This window comes from Ictalurus furcatus, chromosome 19 (genome assembly GCF_023375685.1).
Source record: "Ictalurus furcatus strain D&B chromosome 19, Billie_1.0, whole genome shotgun sequence".
In the NCBI taxonomy this organism is placed as follows: Eukaryota; Metazoa; Chordata; class Actinopteri; order Siluriformes; family Ictaluridae; genus Ictalurus; species Ictalurus furcatus.
This window is the reverse complement of record NC_071273.1, coordinates 9,032,643-9,048,784: the sequence shown is the minus strand read 5'-3', so window position 1 is coordinate 9,048,784 and position 16,142 is coordinate 9,032,643. Positions and strand designations below refer to the sequence as shown.

General features: G+C 42.0%; 2 protein-coding genes across 10 annotated transcripts in view; one reads left to right on the top strand and one right to left on the bottom strand.

Moving 5' to 3' along the window:
• The window catches only part of metap2a (methionyl aminopeptidase 2a), a 25,473-nt gene extending 18,128 nt beyond the window's left edge, over positions 1 to 7,345 (top strand). For 4 of the 6 annotated variants that reach the window (XM_053650361.1, XM_053650363.1, XM_053650360.1 and 1 more), the window contains 2 exons: positions 1,502 to 1,617; positions 2,790 to 7,345. In XM_053650361.1, the coding sequence (XP_053506336.1) occupies positions 1,502 to 1,617; positions 2,790 to 3,042 (369 nt within the window). In that variant the 3' untranslated portion in view covers positions 3,043 to 7,345. The remainder of the gene's footprint in view (positions 1 to 1,501; positions 1,618 to 2,789) is intronic. The other 2 variants (XR_008388569.1, XR_008388570.1) reach the window with 2 other exon arrangements.
• Positions 1 to 16,142, bottom strand: part of usp44 (ubiquitin specific peptidase 44) — a 24,768-nt gene that overhangs the window by 3,196 nt on the left and 5,430 nt on the right. Inside the window, exons 1-8 of one of the 4 annotated variants that reach the window (XR_008388568.1) lie at positions 16,132 to 16,142; positions 15,678 to 16,009; positions 13,782 to 14,762; positions 12,609 to 12,866; positions 12,326 to 12,521; positions 12,127 to 12,235; positions 11,801 to 12,012; positions 10,212 to 11,557 (exon numbers count right to left, since the gene is read on the bottom strand). The exon at positions 16,132 to 16,142 is cut by the window's right edge and continues 91 nt beyond it. Coding sequence is in view for 1 of the 4 variants with exons in the window: in XM_053650358.1 (XP_053506333.1) it covers positions 11,427 to 11,557; positions 11,801 to 12,012; positions 12,127 to 12,235; positions 12,326 to 12,521; positions 12,609 to 12,866; positions 13,782 to 14,762; positions 16,132 to 16,142 (1,898 nt within the window). In the remaining 3 variants the exon portion in view is untranslated. Of the gene's footprint in view, positions 1 to 61; positions 375 to 7,439; positions 11,558 to 11,800; positions 12,013 to 12,126; positions 12,236 to 12,325; positions 12,522 to 12,608; positions 12,867 to 13,781; positions 14,763 to 15,677; positions 16,010 to 16,131 lie in introns of those variants that run through there. The other 3 variants (XR_008388567.1, XR_008388566.1, XM_053650358.1) reach the window with 3 other exon arrangements.

Genomic DNA, 16,142 nt, shown 5'->3' with positions numbered 1-16,142 from the left:
TAAACAAATCCTACGGCACCAGGACAAAGTTGTATGGCAAAATTTTCCACGTTTGTTAGAATTTTCATAGCTCAAGTTTATTTGCAAAACCATTTTCCATATTGCCAGATAGCAAGTTCGAATCCCCATGATTCCACAGCCATCCACAATCGACTGTGTTTGCTAGAAGGGAGGAATGGGCGTTACTCTGAAACTGTCAGTCAGATATAGCTTGAGCAGCCGTTCAAAAAGATGCGGTGGCTGGGTACACCGGTCTCATCGGAAGCACTTGCTAGCTCTCACCGTCCTTGCTGGCCGCTGTTGTGTGATAGCAGCGAGCTAGCTAGTGAGTGGGGAGCTAGCTAGAGCTAGCTAGTGATTGGCAAATGAACAAACTGTGAGAAAATGGGGTAAAAAACAAATAAACAAACCTTCAAATATGCGTTTTAGGCTATAATTGTATACAGCCACAAAATGAATCACATAAACCATGAATGTTGAAAGTTGTATCGTAGTCTTAAGCAAAGAAAATCACAACATTATACCATTTACTATACCGTTATAACAGTTATAATAATCCTTAATGTCTGTATGGCCGGATTTTACTTTTTGTATTCTACTTGTCTCGGTTCAGTGAGTCTCACCGCCACCAAGCGTCCACTGTAGTGCCATATAAGCTAAGATACAGATACAAGTGTATACACACGTACAATGACAAGAAAAATGTCACTAGGTACAAACGGTATAACAAAATTGCATTGTAGAGGCTTGGTGCATGCTCTTTCCTATACATCAGCATTTCAAATTCTGTGTAGGTCAGAACATCAGCACTGTACATTTACGCATTCAAAATGTATATATTTCTGTAAAATGGCTTTGAGACCATGTTCATTGTTAAAAGTGCTTCTTAATATTCCAACAGGTTTTTATTTTATTTTTTTTTATCTTGTGAAAAGATGAATAGTGTTCGGAGAGTGAAATGCGTCCTGACAGCCCTAAAACTCATAAAGCCATTACTGTAGTAAATAACCTTGTTAACATCAGGGCGTTATGGCATTCAAATTGAATTAAGCCAGCCTTATATCTCAAGGTGTTTGTGTGTGTGTGTGTGTGTGTGTGTGTGTGTTTGTGAGAGAGAGAGAGAGAGAGAGAGAGAAAGAGTGTGTGTGAGAGAGAGAGAGAGAGAGAGAGAGGGGGGCGGGGAGTAATAGAATTTGTGTCCCTTGGGGAACTTATTCAAGGCCGAGTCCTTTACAGTGAGTGAGAGAGTACCATTTGTCAGGAGGGTGTTTATTTTTGCACTGCTGTATTGACCTAAATCATGTTTCATATTAAAGCTTGAATATGTTTTTCCTCAATTCATTTTAATTAACACCTGGTCAGGTTGCCTTGATCGCTGATTGGTTTTCCTGAAAAGACTGTTTATATCATGTCTCTCATTGGTTTATACTTTCCTGACAGTTTTTATCCTGGTGTACTGAGTGAAGTGTGTGCGTGTGTGTGTGTGTGTGTGTGTGTGTAGGAAGGCGACGTGTATGCTATTGAGACGTTTGGCAGTACGGGGAAGGGAGTTGTGCATGATGACATGGACTGTTCACATTACATGAAGAACTTCGACGTAGGACACGTACCAATCAGGTAAGAGTGTGTGTGTGTGATGAGAGGACAATGTTGGAAGTCCATTGTTTCGTATAAATGGGATTGAAAAACAGGAAATCTGGAAGTTACTGCCACTACAGCCTGACCGAAATGCTGCTGATTCTATAAATAAGGAATCCTATTTAACTCCACCTATTTTTGACAAATCTGGCCTAATGTACCTTTAAGATTTTTAATGGAGTTGCACTGTACGTTACTGGAAATGTATTATCTGTCTTTTGTCTCTCTCCAACCAACATGTAAGTAAGAAACACCTGCGTCTGAGACATTTTCAGTCCCATCTCAGATTTTGTTTTCATTTCTGAAACTATTTAATATGAGAGATACACAAAAACAATGAACAGTACACACGGGTAGTCGTAGCTCAGTGGTTAAGACGTCGGACTTTTGATCGGAAGGTCATGAGTTCAAATCCCAGCACCACCAAGCTGCTACTGCTGGGGCCTTGACCCTCAACTGCTTTTTTTTGTATAAATGCGATAAATGTCAGTTGCTCTGGATAAGGGCGTCTGCCAAATGCCATAAATGTAAATACAGTATACAGCTATAGAAGGGAATTATTTTAATTGCACTATCCGGTGTCACCCAGATGAGGATGGGTTCCCTTTTGAGTCTGGATCTTCTCAAGTTTTCTTCCTCATATCGTCTCAGGGAGTTCTTCCTTCCCACAGTCGCCTCGGGCTTGCTCATTAGGGACACATTTTATAAATGTAAAATTTATATCCTGAATTTATATGTTTCTGTAAAGCTGCTTTATGACAATGTCCATTGTTAAAAGCGCTATACAAATAAAACTGAATTGAATTGAACTGAGTATTTGAATACTATGGCGCTCTACTGACTGTTAACCGGATATTCGAATGCCTGTGTACATCCCTAGGTGTTGAGTTACAAAGTTGATCATGAGAGCAAAACTGCTTCTTGCATATAAACGGTTTCGGCCTCTTTTTCAGCCTTACTACTGGAGTTATTATAAATAATAATGCATTCACAGTTTGCAGTTTATGACTTAAAATCTTCCATGTCTTTGTCGAACTTTATGAACTGACATTTTATAAACTAACAACTTGAAAAATATTAACCAGCTTCCATTAGCATGAGGTGGGAAACAGGACTTTCTTTTAGCTCTCACTTGTGTTTGATTTTTCCAGGCTACCAAGAGCCAAACACTTGCTGAATGTAGTGAATGAGAACTTCGGCACGCTGGCGTTCTGCCGCCGCTGGCTGGACCGGCTCGGTGAGAGCAAGTACCTGATGGCGCTGAAGAACCTATGTGACCTGGGCATCATCGACCCCTACCCACCACTCTGTGATGCCAAGGGCTCTTACACAGCTCAATACGAACACACCATTCTGCTGAGGCCCACGTGCAAGGAGGTGGTGAGCCGAGGAGACGACTACTGACACGCACCCACGCATAGATTGTTCTGTACAAAAGAAACTACACGGTCCAAATGGGACACACACTAATACGCACACTAATAATTGAAAGTATTAACTAACTGACTGGAGCAGTGGATGCTGCAACCTTTTGCATGAAAAGCTATATGAATTATAAATTCTAAACTATGCAGGAGGACGGACAGGCTTCTGTAGCTGCTGTCCTGGGCCTTGTTTCTCCACACACTCAGATCTTTAAGACCGTGACAAATCTGTGTGTATCAATAGTGTGTATCAGGAAAAGCTGAATGGATTCAGGCATCATCTCTGTATTGGTACAAATCTGATCTTGCTCGCAGAGATCTTTTATTACCGATGTTCTGTTATTTCGAGACAAACGAGTTTCCTTTGCGCATTCACGTCTCTCTCTGTTTTTCCACGACTTGCATGACGAGCATGATGGAACAGTGGGACATCGTCTGGTCCGCAAAATAATCTGGCCGCAATTCCATATACGTACAGTCAGGTCCGCAAGTATTCGGTGACGCAATCTGACAGTGACGCACCGTTTTTATAATTTTGTCTCTGTACACCGCCAGAATGGATTTAAAATGAAGCAATCGAGATGTGGTCGAAGTGTAAACTTTCCGCTTTAATTCAGGGGGTTAAACAAAAATAATGCATTAACTGTTTAGGAATTATAGACATTTTCAACATAATTATAAATATTAGGATTATTTTTGAAAAATTGGAGGTACATCCTTTGCAGTCAATGACTGCCTGAAAGCTGGAACCCATGGACGTCACCAAATGCTGATTTTCCTCCCTTGAGATGCTTTGCCAGGCCTTTACTCTGGTGGGTCTTTCTGCCTTCAGTAAGTGAAAAGCATACTCAATTGGGTTGAGGTCAGGTGACCTTAAGAACATTCTATTTCTTTTCCTTTAGAAGCTCTTTGGTTGATTTTGCGGTACTTTTTTGGGTCATTATCCATCTGTACTGTGAAGCACCGTGCTATCCGTTTTGCAGTATTTGACTTAATCTGAGCAGAAATTATGTCTCTGTACGCTTCAGAATTCATCCTGCTACTTCTGTTAGCATTCACATCATCAATAAACACCAGTGACCTAGTTCCACTGGCAGCCATACATGCCCATGCCATAACACTTCCTCCACCATGATTGACAGATGATGTGGTATGCTTTAGATCATGAGCCCTTCCTTTCCTTCTCCATACTCTTTGTCTTCCCATCATTCTGGTACAAGTTCATCTTGGTTTCATCTGTCCAGTGAATCTTGTTCCAGAACAAGGGCAGGCTTTTTTATTTTTATTTTTTTTTAACCTAATCTGGCCTTTCTGTACTTGAGTGTTATCAGTGGTTTACATCTTGAAGTAAACCGTCTGTGTTTACAGTCATGAAGGTGTCTCTTGATTGTAGACTTTGACAATGACACGCCTACCTCCTCCAGAGTGTGCTTGACTTGGCTAGATGCTGTGAAGAGGTTTCTCTTCAACAAGGAAAGAATTCTGCGATCAACCACTTTAGTTGTCTTCTGTGGTCTTCCAGGCCTTTTGGTGTTGCCGAGCTCGTCACTGCTTTCCTCCTTTTTTAAAAAAATGTACCAGATTGTTGATTTGGCCACTCCTAAACTTTCTGCTATCTTTCTCATATGTGTATTTTGTTTCGTTTTTCCAGCCTAATGACGGCCTCATTCACTTGCATCTTCGGACCGAATACATAGAGTTCCCATGAACAGCTACTAAATGCAAATTCAACACTTGGAATCAACTCTAAACCTTTTATCTCCTTAATTTGTCATGAAATAACGAGGAAACACGCCACACCTGGCCATGAAACTGCTTATCAGTCAATTGTCCAATTCCTTCCTGTGAAAATGAAGGGACTCCACAAAAATGGCTGTAATTCCTAAACGGTTAATGCAATATTTGTGTTAATTAAAGCTGAAAGTCTACACTTGAATCATGTCTTGATTGCGTCATTTCCAAATCCATTGTGGTGGTGTACAGAGGCAAAATTACGAAAATCGTGTCGCTGTCCAAATACTTATGGACCAAGATTTAAATGACGTGGGATTGTTTGGAACACACCAATAGGCAGCACCATTCGGTTTAACAGTAGACTATAATTCATCGAGACAGGGATTTCATGAAACTGGGCGCTGCCTTACCTCACAGGACTGGTCCGGTTTTTAACGCCACACGAGGAGTGACCAAGTATTAGGGAAGAAATTACACATGCGACTGATTTCTTTTCTATGTTATAACAGTTGAGACCGATATGCGAGTAAGGCTTTCTGAAGCTGACCCACACTGTAGCAATGCGGTTCATTTACTTATGCTTTCTACAAGATTTTGAGGTATTCGTGCATAATTATACACACCGCTACATCTTGGTCTGATAGCACATAGATGATTTACAAAATAACTTAAAGTGAAGAATTATTCAAGGGCAAAAATAAATGTTTGTGCAGACAAATATTGACCGAATTAAATAACTGCCTTTATACCACCGTGCTACTGAATTCCCCATTCTGATTGGTCAGAAGTCGATTGATTTACTATAAGAGCACTGAGAAGAATTGTCTCTAACTGCAGGTTTACATTCACGCAGTAACTCAAACAGGAGTGCTGTTTTACTAAATATCAACACACACAAATTAGTGGAGCGGAACTAACTATTGTATAATAAACATTTTAGTACCTTATCGTTTCTGTAGTAACTCTGTAGTAAAGTGTCTCACAGAACAACATTCCACAACATTAAATATACGGTATATATGAATATACAGTAGTGCTTGGAGAATTTTCTATATTTCTGCATAAATATGGCCTAAAACAACATCAGATTTTCACACAAGTCAAACAACCCAGTTAAACAAATGAGACAAAAATATTATACTTGGTCAGTATTACATATCTGTGAGGGGCAAAAGTATGTGAACCTTTGCTTTCAGTATCTGGTGTGACCCCCTTGTGCAGCAATAACTGCAATTAAAACATGTCTGGTAACTGTTGATCAGTCCTGCACGCCGGCTTGGAGTCCATTCCTCAGTACAGAACAGCTTCAGCTCTGGGATGTTGGTGGGTTTCTTCACATGAACTGCTTGCTTCAGGTCCTTCCACAACATTTCTATTGGATTAAGGTCAGGATTTGACTAGGCCGTTCCAAAACATGAACTTTATTCTTCTTTAACCGTTCTTTTGTGTGTGTTTAGGGTCGTTGTTTTGCTGCATGACCCACTTTCTCTTGATATTCAGTTTATGGACAGATGTCCTGACATTTTCCTTTAGAAATCGCTGATATACTTCAGAATTCATTGTTCCATCAATGATGTCGAGTCGTCGTGTCCCAGATGCAGCAAAACAGACGCAAACCATGATACTACCGTCACCATGTTTCACAGATGGGATAAGGTTCTTAATGGCGGAATGCAGTGTTTTACTTTCTCCAAACATAACGCTTCTCATTAAACCTAAATATTTATTTTGGTCTCATCTATTCATAAAATATTGTTCCAGTAGACTTCTGGCTTGTCCACGTGATCTTTAGCAAACTGCAGAAGAGCAGCAGTGTTCTTTTTAGAGAGCAGTGTCTCTCTCCCTGCAACCCTGCCATGCACACCACTGTTGTTCAGTGTTCTGCTGATGGTGGACTCATGAACATTAACATTAGTCAATGTGAGAGAGGCCTGTAGTTGCTTAGACGTTACCCTGGGTTCCTTTGTGACCTCGCAGACTTGAATTTCTTTCATTTGCACACAATCTATCGGACTGTGGATTTGCATACTTTTGCCACTCACAGAAATGTAATATAGGACCACTTTCCTTAATAAATAAATGACCAAGTATAATATTTTTGTCTCGCTTGTTTAATTGGGTTCTCTTTATCTACTTTTAGGATGTGTGTGAAAATCTGATGATGTTTTAGCTCATATTTATGCAGAGAGATAGAAAATTCTAAAGGGTTCACAAACTTTCAAACACCTCTGTGTGTATATATATATTTAGACACGTCACACCACTCCATCAGTGATTATTTTCCTCTAACAGCACCTGCCACCATGTTTATTTCTTTCTTAAGCTTCTGCTATAAGTGAGTTTTGAATAAACAATTTTTTGTTCGTTTCTCTTGTTCTTGGTAATCACATGTACACGGCAGATGCTGTAGATTAGATTGAGATTAGATTGTGAAAACTGCAGGGAAAGTTTTTTTTTTTTTTTTTTTTAGCTCAGTAGTTAATATTCTGAGCTAGTGATGGAAAGGCTGTAGTTTCGAATCCGAGGACATTTAATTGGTCATAGCTATATGTGGACTGTGTCGTGTCTAAGTCACTTGAGATAAAATGAATAAATGTGGAATGCTAGAGGAGTTCTTTTGAAAAGTATTTTTCAGACATCAGATTTTTGTTTTTAAATCACATATCCGGATGCACAACCTACGGTCTCGTCCCTATGCAAGAATCACTTTGCACATTCTTTAACAGTATAGTGCTTTGGAGAAACAAGGCCCAGCTATGTTTTTTTTTTTTTTTATACCTGATTAAGGTGAAATGAAATAGATACTGACAGTAAACAGCTCTCAGTTCGGGTCCTGGCGGTCTTGTAAACATACTTTTTTGGGTATTTTTTTTTTCTTATCCAGAGTTATATGATTCACTTGATAAAAGGGCTTGTTGGATTTAGTGGATCAGGCATGTGAAAATCTGAGTGCATTGAAAACTGCTGCTTTTATCCGTTTCTACTCAGTGACTAGCAAAATAATAATAATAATAATAATAATAATAATAAAAAAAGGAATAATTAAAGGGGTGAGAAAAGAGTATGGCTGCTCAGCTTCTTATGGCATGATGATCACGAAAGAAAAGAAAAAACAAAAAAAAGGCAATCTGTGCACTCTGCTACTTAAATATAAGGTGCTTTGGTATTTGTATACTATCTCTGAAATGCATTCATGTTTTCATTTCAATTTTTTTTGTAAGTCAATTAAATACTTATATTTATTTACTAGCGCTGTGCATGTTTTCATCATTTTTCCTTTCCAGACTCAATTATTTCATACTGTCATGTGTACAAGCCTATTGAACATTCGTGCTTGGTGTAGTTGATGGATTAGTCATCAATCAAACCCCCCCCCCCCCTTTTTTTTTTGCCATAGTTTTCCATGAATTCTCATTTGAGATCAAACCAGCCTACGAATGCCTCACCTTGCTCATGTGAAAGCAAAAATGAGATTTTTACTTGTGGCTGAAGCTGCAAGATATTCCCATTTGCTTTGGGTAATGCTACAAATATAGGCCTACTTTAGATCATTTTTAAGAATCAGCCATATATCCCCATCACGATCAACCGATGCTAACAATGTAAACATAACTTAGGGCATTAATAAGTAGATATGGCTAAAAGATTGTGGACACCTGACCTGTACATGGGCCGTCCCCAAACTTTTGCCACAAATGTAGAGGCACCCTATTGTATAGGATGTATTTGTATGCTGTACCATTAGGATTTCCCTTCACTGGAACTAAGAGATATAAACCTGTTCCAGCATGACAATGCTCCTGTATACAAATCGAGCTCCATGAAGACGTGGTTTGTTAAGGGTGGAGTGGAAGGACTCGAGTGTTCTGCACAGAACCCTGACCCTAACCTTATTGAACACCTTTGGGATAAACTGCACCCCAGACCTCCTCAGTACCTGATCTCACTAATGCTCTTGTAGCTGAATGATCACAAATCCCCACAATCACGCTCCAAAATCTAGTGGAAAGCCTTACTAGAAGAGTGGAGCTTATTATAACAGTATACATGGGAATTAATCTGGAATGAGGTGTTCAACAAGCACATACGGGTGTCATGGTCAGGTGTCCACAAACTTTTGGCTATAGAGTTTACAGTTTCCCATAGAGGGACTTCTTTACTCCTCTTTGGAGAAGTGGTTCAAAAGGTTGGAGTGGTTTTCTGTGGATGAGTGATGAAGCATCTTCAAGTTTCCTACATTTGCATTCAACTGAGACCTTTAACTGACACCTGCAGAACCTGTGTCATTTTAATTTGGAACATTTTCTCCATATATATTTGTTGTAAAATATAATAAATATAAATATGTAAATAAACACGAACACTGGTTATTGGCTCTGCTTGTCGTGTTCATTTTCTTGCCTCCAAACTCTGATCATTGTAAACTGACAAGGCCAACGTTAGTTTATTTTCAGATACTGCATTTAGAACGATTTATAATGATGTGCAACAGTGTGTTAGAGATCTCTCACATTTCTTCATAGTTATGACGAATACTTTTCATTCATCCTTATTTGCTGCATTTAATCTCAGCCGATATGAATTTGCTCGTCTCATCTTCCTGACACTTTTGCAACCAAAGACATTCAGCTGTAACGTGACTACACCGATCAGCCATAACATTAAAACCACCTGCCTAATATTATACAGGTTCTCCTTGTTCTCGAAGACGGCTCCGAGCCGTCGAGGCATGGCCTCCACAAGACCTCTGAAGGTGTGCTGTGGGATCAGTCACCAAGACGCTAGCAGCAGATCCTGCACTGTAAGTTGCGAGGTGGAGCCTCCATGGATCAGACTTGTTTGACTAGCATGTCCCACAGATGCTAGATCGGATTGAGATCTGGGGAATTTGGACGCCAAGTCAACACCTTGAACTCTTTGTCATGTCCTTCCTTGGACTACTTTTGGTAGGTACTAACCCCTGCATACCAGGAACACCCCACAAGACCTGCTGTTTTAGAGATGCTCTGACCCATTCGTCTAGCCATCTCAGTCTGGTCCTTGTTAAAGTCACTCAAATCCTTATGTTTGCCCATTTTTCCTGCTTCTAGCTCATCGACTTTGAGAACTGACGGTTCACTTATTGTCTAATATATCGCACCCCTTCACAGGTGCCACTGTAACGAGATAATCAATGTTATTCACATTTAATGTTACGGTTGATCGGTGTACATTATTTTTATTGTAGGACTATTATAGATGGCTAGCCTGTCAGCATGTGATCCAGTGGGTAGTGTTGCTGCCTCACAGCTCCAGGATATCTGGTATGATCCTGATCCTACTTACTGTGTGGAGCATCTATGCACATTCTCCACCTCCCCAAAATGAAAAATAAAAACAGTGTGTGTGTGTGTGTATGTGTGTATATATACATACATACATATGATGCCCTGCGATGGACTGGTGCCAAATTCAGGGTATGTCCCTGCATCATGGCCAGTGTTCCTGGCATAGACTCTGGATCCATCATGACCCTGACCAGGATAATGTGGAGACTGAAGAGTAATGGATAATAAACACCATTAAAAATAAACAAGAACACAATGAAATGATGCTTAAATCGGTTAAAGTCTGAACAAGACACTGCAACGTTGCTATTTTAGAAAAATGCAAAAATAGTCTCATTTTATTGAGGTAAACTTCTCTATAAATTGAGGTAACAATTTGCATAGTTATACATCTATACCTGCTGAAGAGAGGCGCAACTCAAACTGGAACCAACAGGAAAGAGGCAGACTCGAGAGTGTGTGAACTCAGCACAAGATTACCAAAGTTCTCTCACAAACCCAGAATATGCTAACCACAAGACAGTCACAGAATGAGCCCAATCAGCTTCTCACACACACACACACACACACACACACACACTCTCTCTCTCTCTCTCACAGGTGGATACTGTACATACAGCATATGTTGTGTTTGCTGGTGTGAACCTGTTCTCCCCACTCTAAATTAACTTTTTTTTTTTTTTTTTTTTACAAAAATAAAAAAGGAAATCTTGTTTAACCAAATACTCAGCATATAAAAGTACATTCTGGAAAGTCTAAACAGACTGAAAACAAACTCCTGAATTGTTCAAATCACGTTCCTAAAGGAGCTGGTAATACTAGAAGAGCCTTAATAAACTGATCAAAAGAATGGCAGGGCACTTTATGTGGACGTAAAGGAACCTGGTCAGTCGCGCTCGCGCTCTCTCTCTCTCACACACTCGCTCGCTCACTCACACTATAATCATGATATCACAGTCATGTCATCTGTCCCTTTGGAGGGTAAATCAGGGAACAGCCAACATTCAGTGTTTGTTTTTTTCTACTTTGGTTTGTGGTCGTCCACACTGAGAAACAAGACAATAAAACCCTCCCTCTCATGTAGCGATCCAAGCTGCACTAATGCTCCTGGCTAGGACTGATAACTCTCTCTCACACTCTCACACACACACAGCAAGAGTGCCTACTGCCAACAGTCTGGGTAAGGCATGAGTGCGGGTCACGCTTATGCAGCGTTACAGATATACACACAGACTGGCTTTAACCCATGTTGACATGAATGTACGATACAACGTCTCTGGTTGACTGGCTGGTTAAGCAGGGGTCAGAGGTCGCTGGCTTTGCCTTTGTCCTGAGAGTTTCTCTGGGTGTAGAACAGAATGTAGGCCTGAGCCTTGCACACCTCCTCCACTGCGCACACGCTTAGCTTGGAGTCGTTACAGTGCACCCAAAATCCTGGAAAGAAAGAAAGAAAGAGAGAGAGAGAGAGAGAGAGAGAGTGTATTTTTAGCTCTACAAAAAAAAAGTGTCAAAAAGACGTTTCAGGTTGTAGACACGTCTAAGAGGATCTTTGTTGTGGTATTACATAGCCACACTAAATTCAACATCTGGTCATTTTTGCTCCTTACATTTTACAATAAGGACCATTTCAGGCTAAAGGTATAAATATTTTTAGATTTCTATTCCTCCGTCTCCTACCTCCCTCTGTGTTGTAACAGAAGGCGGTGTAATGTCCCGAGCCGAAGCCCTTGCCGTGATGCATGACGACAGCAGAGAGCTGGTAGAGGAAGTGTTGGTGGTGGAGTGATGTGTTGGAGGCAGAGTCTTTGCAGCAGTAGGGCTCCATGTTCAGCTCCTGCTCGAACTTGACATGGACGCCGATCTTCTCCCTGTGGTTACGACCGGACCACCTGGCCACACACGCAAGCAAAACATGCGTTAACAAACAGCACATCCAGAGCACTCTTACAATTAGCACGTGTGCGTGCGTGTGTGTTTGTGTGCGTGTGTGTGTGTGTAAATACCTGAAACGTTTAAGGTGTAGCCGTAAGACATGAGGCAGTTTGTAGACCACCAGCTGCTTCTGAGCTTCTGTCAGAACCACTTGCTTGGAGCAGAAACGCCGCCGTTTATCTGAGGGAACAGTCGCACGAGTCCGATTAAAAGGCGTGCGTGCTACACACACGCACACGACAAGACGTAATGGCAATATTTTTTCCTCACTGTTGCAGTGGTCACAGGCGTAAATGGCTCCTTCTAAAGCCTCCGTCTCTGTAAACTTGGCCAGCATCTCCGTCAGCCTACACGGCACCTGCGCGACATCCTTACTGTTGCTGTGGTAACGCTCGGGAAACTCTAACGACAGATCCCAGAAAGGCTCCACTGTGTTCGAGCGGTGATCACACGCCAAACACCTTACCTAGAAAGCGAGCGAGACAGAGATATATACGGTTTAACGTGTAACATACGCATTCGAGTAGAATGTGCGTGTAAGTGTGGTCCTCACCTGGCTGAGTAGCTGGCCGTGAAAGATGGTATTGACCACGCTGAGCACCTGTTTGATCAGGCGTCTCTGATTGGCCGGCACGGTGGCTGGTGTGAGAGTTCCGGTTCGCTCCAGCTCGTGTTGGACTTTGTCCAGGAGCTCGCACAGGAACTCCTGCGCGTCCTGCTGCGCGTAGCCTCGAAACGCCGGGATCAACTGCCAGACCGAGTGCAGCATCGCAAACGGAGACACCAGAGCCCACTTTCCTGACCACATCACCTAAACACACACACAAACATTAATATCAAAGCACCCGCCATATACGACATGGCACGATAATATATCCTATTATCCCTAACGTGTTTTTATATCAATAACAAACATAACTGCTCGAGCTTTAATTAAAGTGATGTGGATACAGTCCTTGGCTGGTTTCAGAAACACAGTGTGGCTCAAATATTTCCTCATACACAGTAATTACATGCAAAATGACATTTTTAAAATAAAATAAAAAAATCGCTTTTGGTTTAATGGCGGCGAAGTAAAGCGCTGGAGTTTCTCAAGTTGTCGTCATGGTGACAAAATAACTCGGTCTGCTGGTTAAGAGTAGACGCAGTCACTACGACGGACGTGCTGCTTGCGGAGAAATGGAATAATGGGTGAAGGAAACAGATTTAAATTTAATAACGGTGTAGCGATAACGACGCGCACCTGTCTTTCCACGACTGCATGTGATTGGTTGGCGCTCTTTGCCTTACGTCGCTCTTTTTTTTTTTTTTTTTAAAGCTCCTTCATCAGTACGTTCACACGACAGCAGCTGACGGAAAGACACAAGGACGTATAGGCCATAATCTGTATTGTAACAGGAATAATGTCTCTTTAAATATTCTATAACGAACCCAGATTCATTCATAATGTCACGCCACAGTGAATACGGTCTGGGTTTGTTTTTGTTGTTCTTCCCACTAACGTGTGAACATATCATCTTTGAGGTGCTTTCTAGAACGGCTGACACATTTACGATTCTAAATCGCAATCTCTTGCGAGAGTCTTGTCTCAGTAAAATGTGTGTGTAATTTTTTTTTTTTTTTTTTACATATAAGGAGTCATAACGGCTTGTTCTGCGTATAGTGTGATTTCTCAAATGAATAAAATGGGAAATCGTGTGGGTGAAGCCCTGTTTAACCCGTATACCTGGAACAGAGTGTGCAGCTCATGGCAGAGTGAGATGTGTTTGGAGCTGGGCTCTTTGGGTTGAATGAGCTCCATGCTGCGTGAGCGTGAGGCGCCCCCGCTGAGCCCGGATCCCTGACCGGCGGCTTTGGGCTGGCTGCCATGCTGAACCGAGAGCCCCAGCTTTCGGCTAACGGCGGATGCTAGCAGCTCCAGCGCCTGGTTCAGATCCAGTCTCAGAAAACACTCCCTAAACACGTGCAGGTGACTCAGAACCTGCAGTATGGAGTTCATGTAGCATGTGTTGCCAAGATTCCTTAAACCCGTCACGCCAGGCGTGACCGTGGGCCGCCTCTTAATAGGGGAGTCGCCAGAATTGGTAGGCGGCGCTCGAGTCTGTTTGGTCTTGGCTGAGGTGCCCGACCTTCTCCGAAGCGTTTTGTCTTTTCGAGTCCGAACATTAGAGGGCGGAGCTGGCGTGTGTTGGATTTGTCTCCCTTCTGTTAAGGATGCGGCAGCCGCTGCTTTCTGGCTCTGCTTCCGGATCCGGCTGCTCTTCCGCGGCGGCGCGCTCTCCAGCTCTTCCTGGAGCTGCCGTTTGAGTGTTCGTCTCCTCTCCCGTGCCTCCCTTCTGCGCTCCTCCTCTTCCTCACGCTGCCGCTCCTCCTCGAGGAACCTCCTTCCGCGCTCCGTGTGGCCAAACCAGGTACGGAACACGCGGCCCATGAGCGCTCGCCGTCGGTGCCACAGCGCCGTAAACATGCGGTCCTCCGCGCGCAGCTGCAGCTCCTGTGCATTTCCGTGCTCCAGCTGGGCTGCGCCGGAGCGTAGGATGCGCCCGCTGCGTGTCGTCACCTCATAGCGTTGGCTCTTGATGGCGCCCAGTGTGCCGCGCAGCAGCTTCAGGTCTCCTGTGGCGTTGTCGTTCAGCACATAGTCGTCACACAGGTAGCAGAACACATACAGTTCGTTCACCTCCAAGGCCAGAGGGTGGCGCTGCTCCTACGGGGGAAAAAAACAATAACAACTCTTAATAGCAGAACAAGCATGAAAAAAAAAAAGCTATAATTATAGAACTTTAATATTTATTAATCCTTAATATATATTCATATTCAAAACCACACTACATTTTCATGGAACAATCAGTACTGTTTATTTTTGTAATAAAATTCTGCAATATTTTACTCTGAGTGTTATGTTTTCGTTCAGTATCAATTTTAAAAACGATCGGTTGATTAATCGGTTATTGGCAGGTAGGTCCCGCCCTGCTTAGTTATCGGCCCACCTCGAACACAAACAAACAGATATTGCCTATGAAGCAATGTGTGAAAAGGAACACTATAATAATTAGGTCAGGGTTTCTCAAACTGGGAGTTGACGCAATGTGGACATCAGACTGAACAAACTGTACACTAAATAGTTTCGTACATCCACACAGCTCCTGACAACAGTGGAGTTTTAACAGTGCTTGTCCATGTGTAAAACATCTCCATACTGTTTCACAGTGACAAACGTACAACAACTGACATGAAATCGCTAACTTTCATGCTTCACTGCTCGACATGGAAACCTGACAGACAGTGGTGTTTTGGCTCTAACGATGTACACAACGTACAGTGCTGTGAAAAGGTATCCTGAGCGTATCGCTCATACTAAATAGTTTTAGATCTTCAAATGAAATACGACATAAAACAAAGGCAACCTGAATAAACACACAATACAGTTTTTATTTATTTCTTTTCTTATTGAAGCAAAAAAATAAAAAAAAGTTACCCAACACCTATCACCAATGTGGAAAACTATTTGCCCCCTTAAACTTAAAATCTGGTTGTGCCACCTTTAACAGCAATCACTGCAGCCAAACGCTTCCGATAACTGGAGATCAGTCTTTCACTTACTTCTAGGACTAGGACTTACTCCTATGCTTTGGATCATTGTCTTGCTGCATAATTCAGTTGTGCGTGAGTTTCAGCTTGATGCAAGAGAGACCTGTAGTTCCTTTGATGTTGTCCTTGGCTCTTTTATGACTTCCTGGATGAGTCGTTGCTGTACTCTTGGAGGAATTTTGGAAGGTCGGCCACTTCTGGGAAGGTTCACTACTGTGCCGAGTTTTTTCCATTTGGAGATAATGGCACTCACTGTGGTTCCCAGAGCCTTTGAAATAGCTTTGTAACCCTTCCCAGACTGATGTATTTCAATCAGCTGAACCCCATTATGAATGCAGTTTCATAGATTTGGGGAATTAGTAACTGTGGGGGCAAATACATTTTCACACAGGTCCAGTTGGTATTGGATAACATTTTTTTTTGTGTGTGTGAATGATTCTGCAAGCACATGTATGGTCACAGATCACGTATAATGCAAGCCTTACCTTGAAGTGCT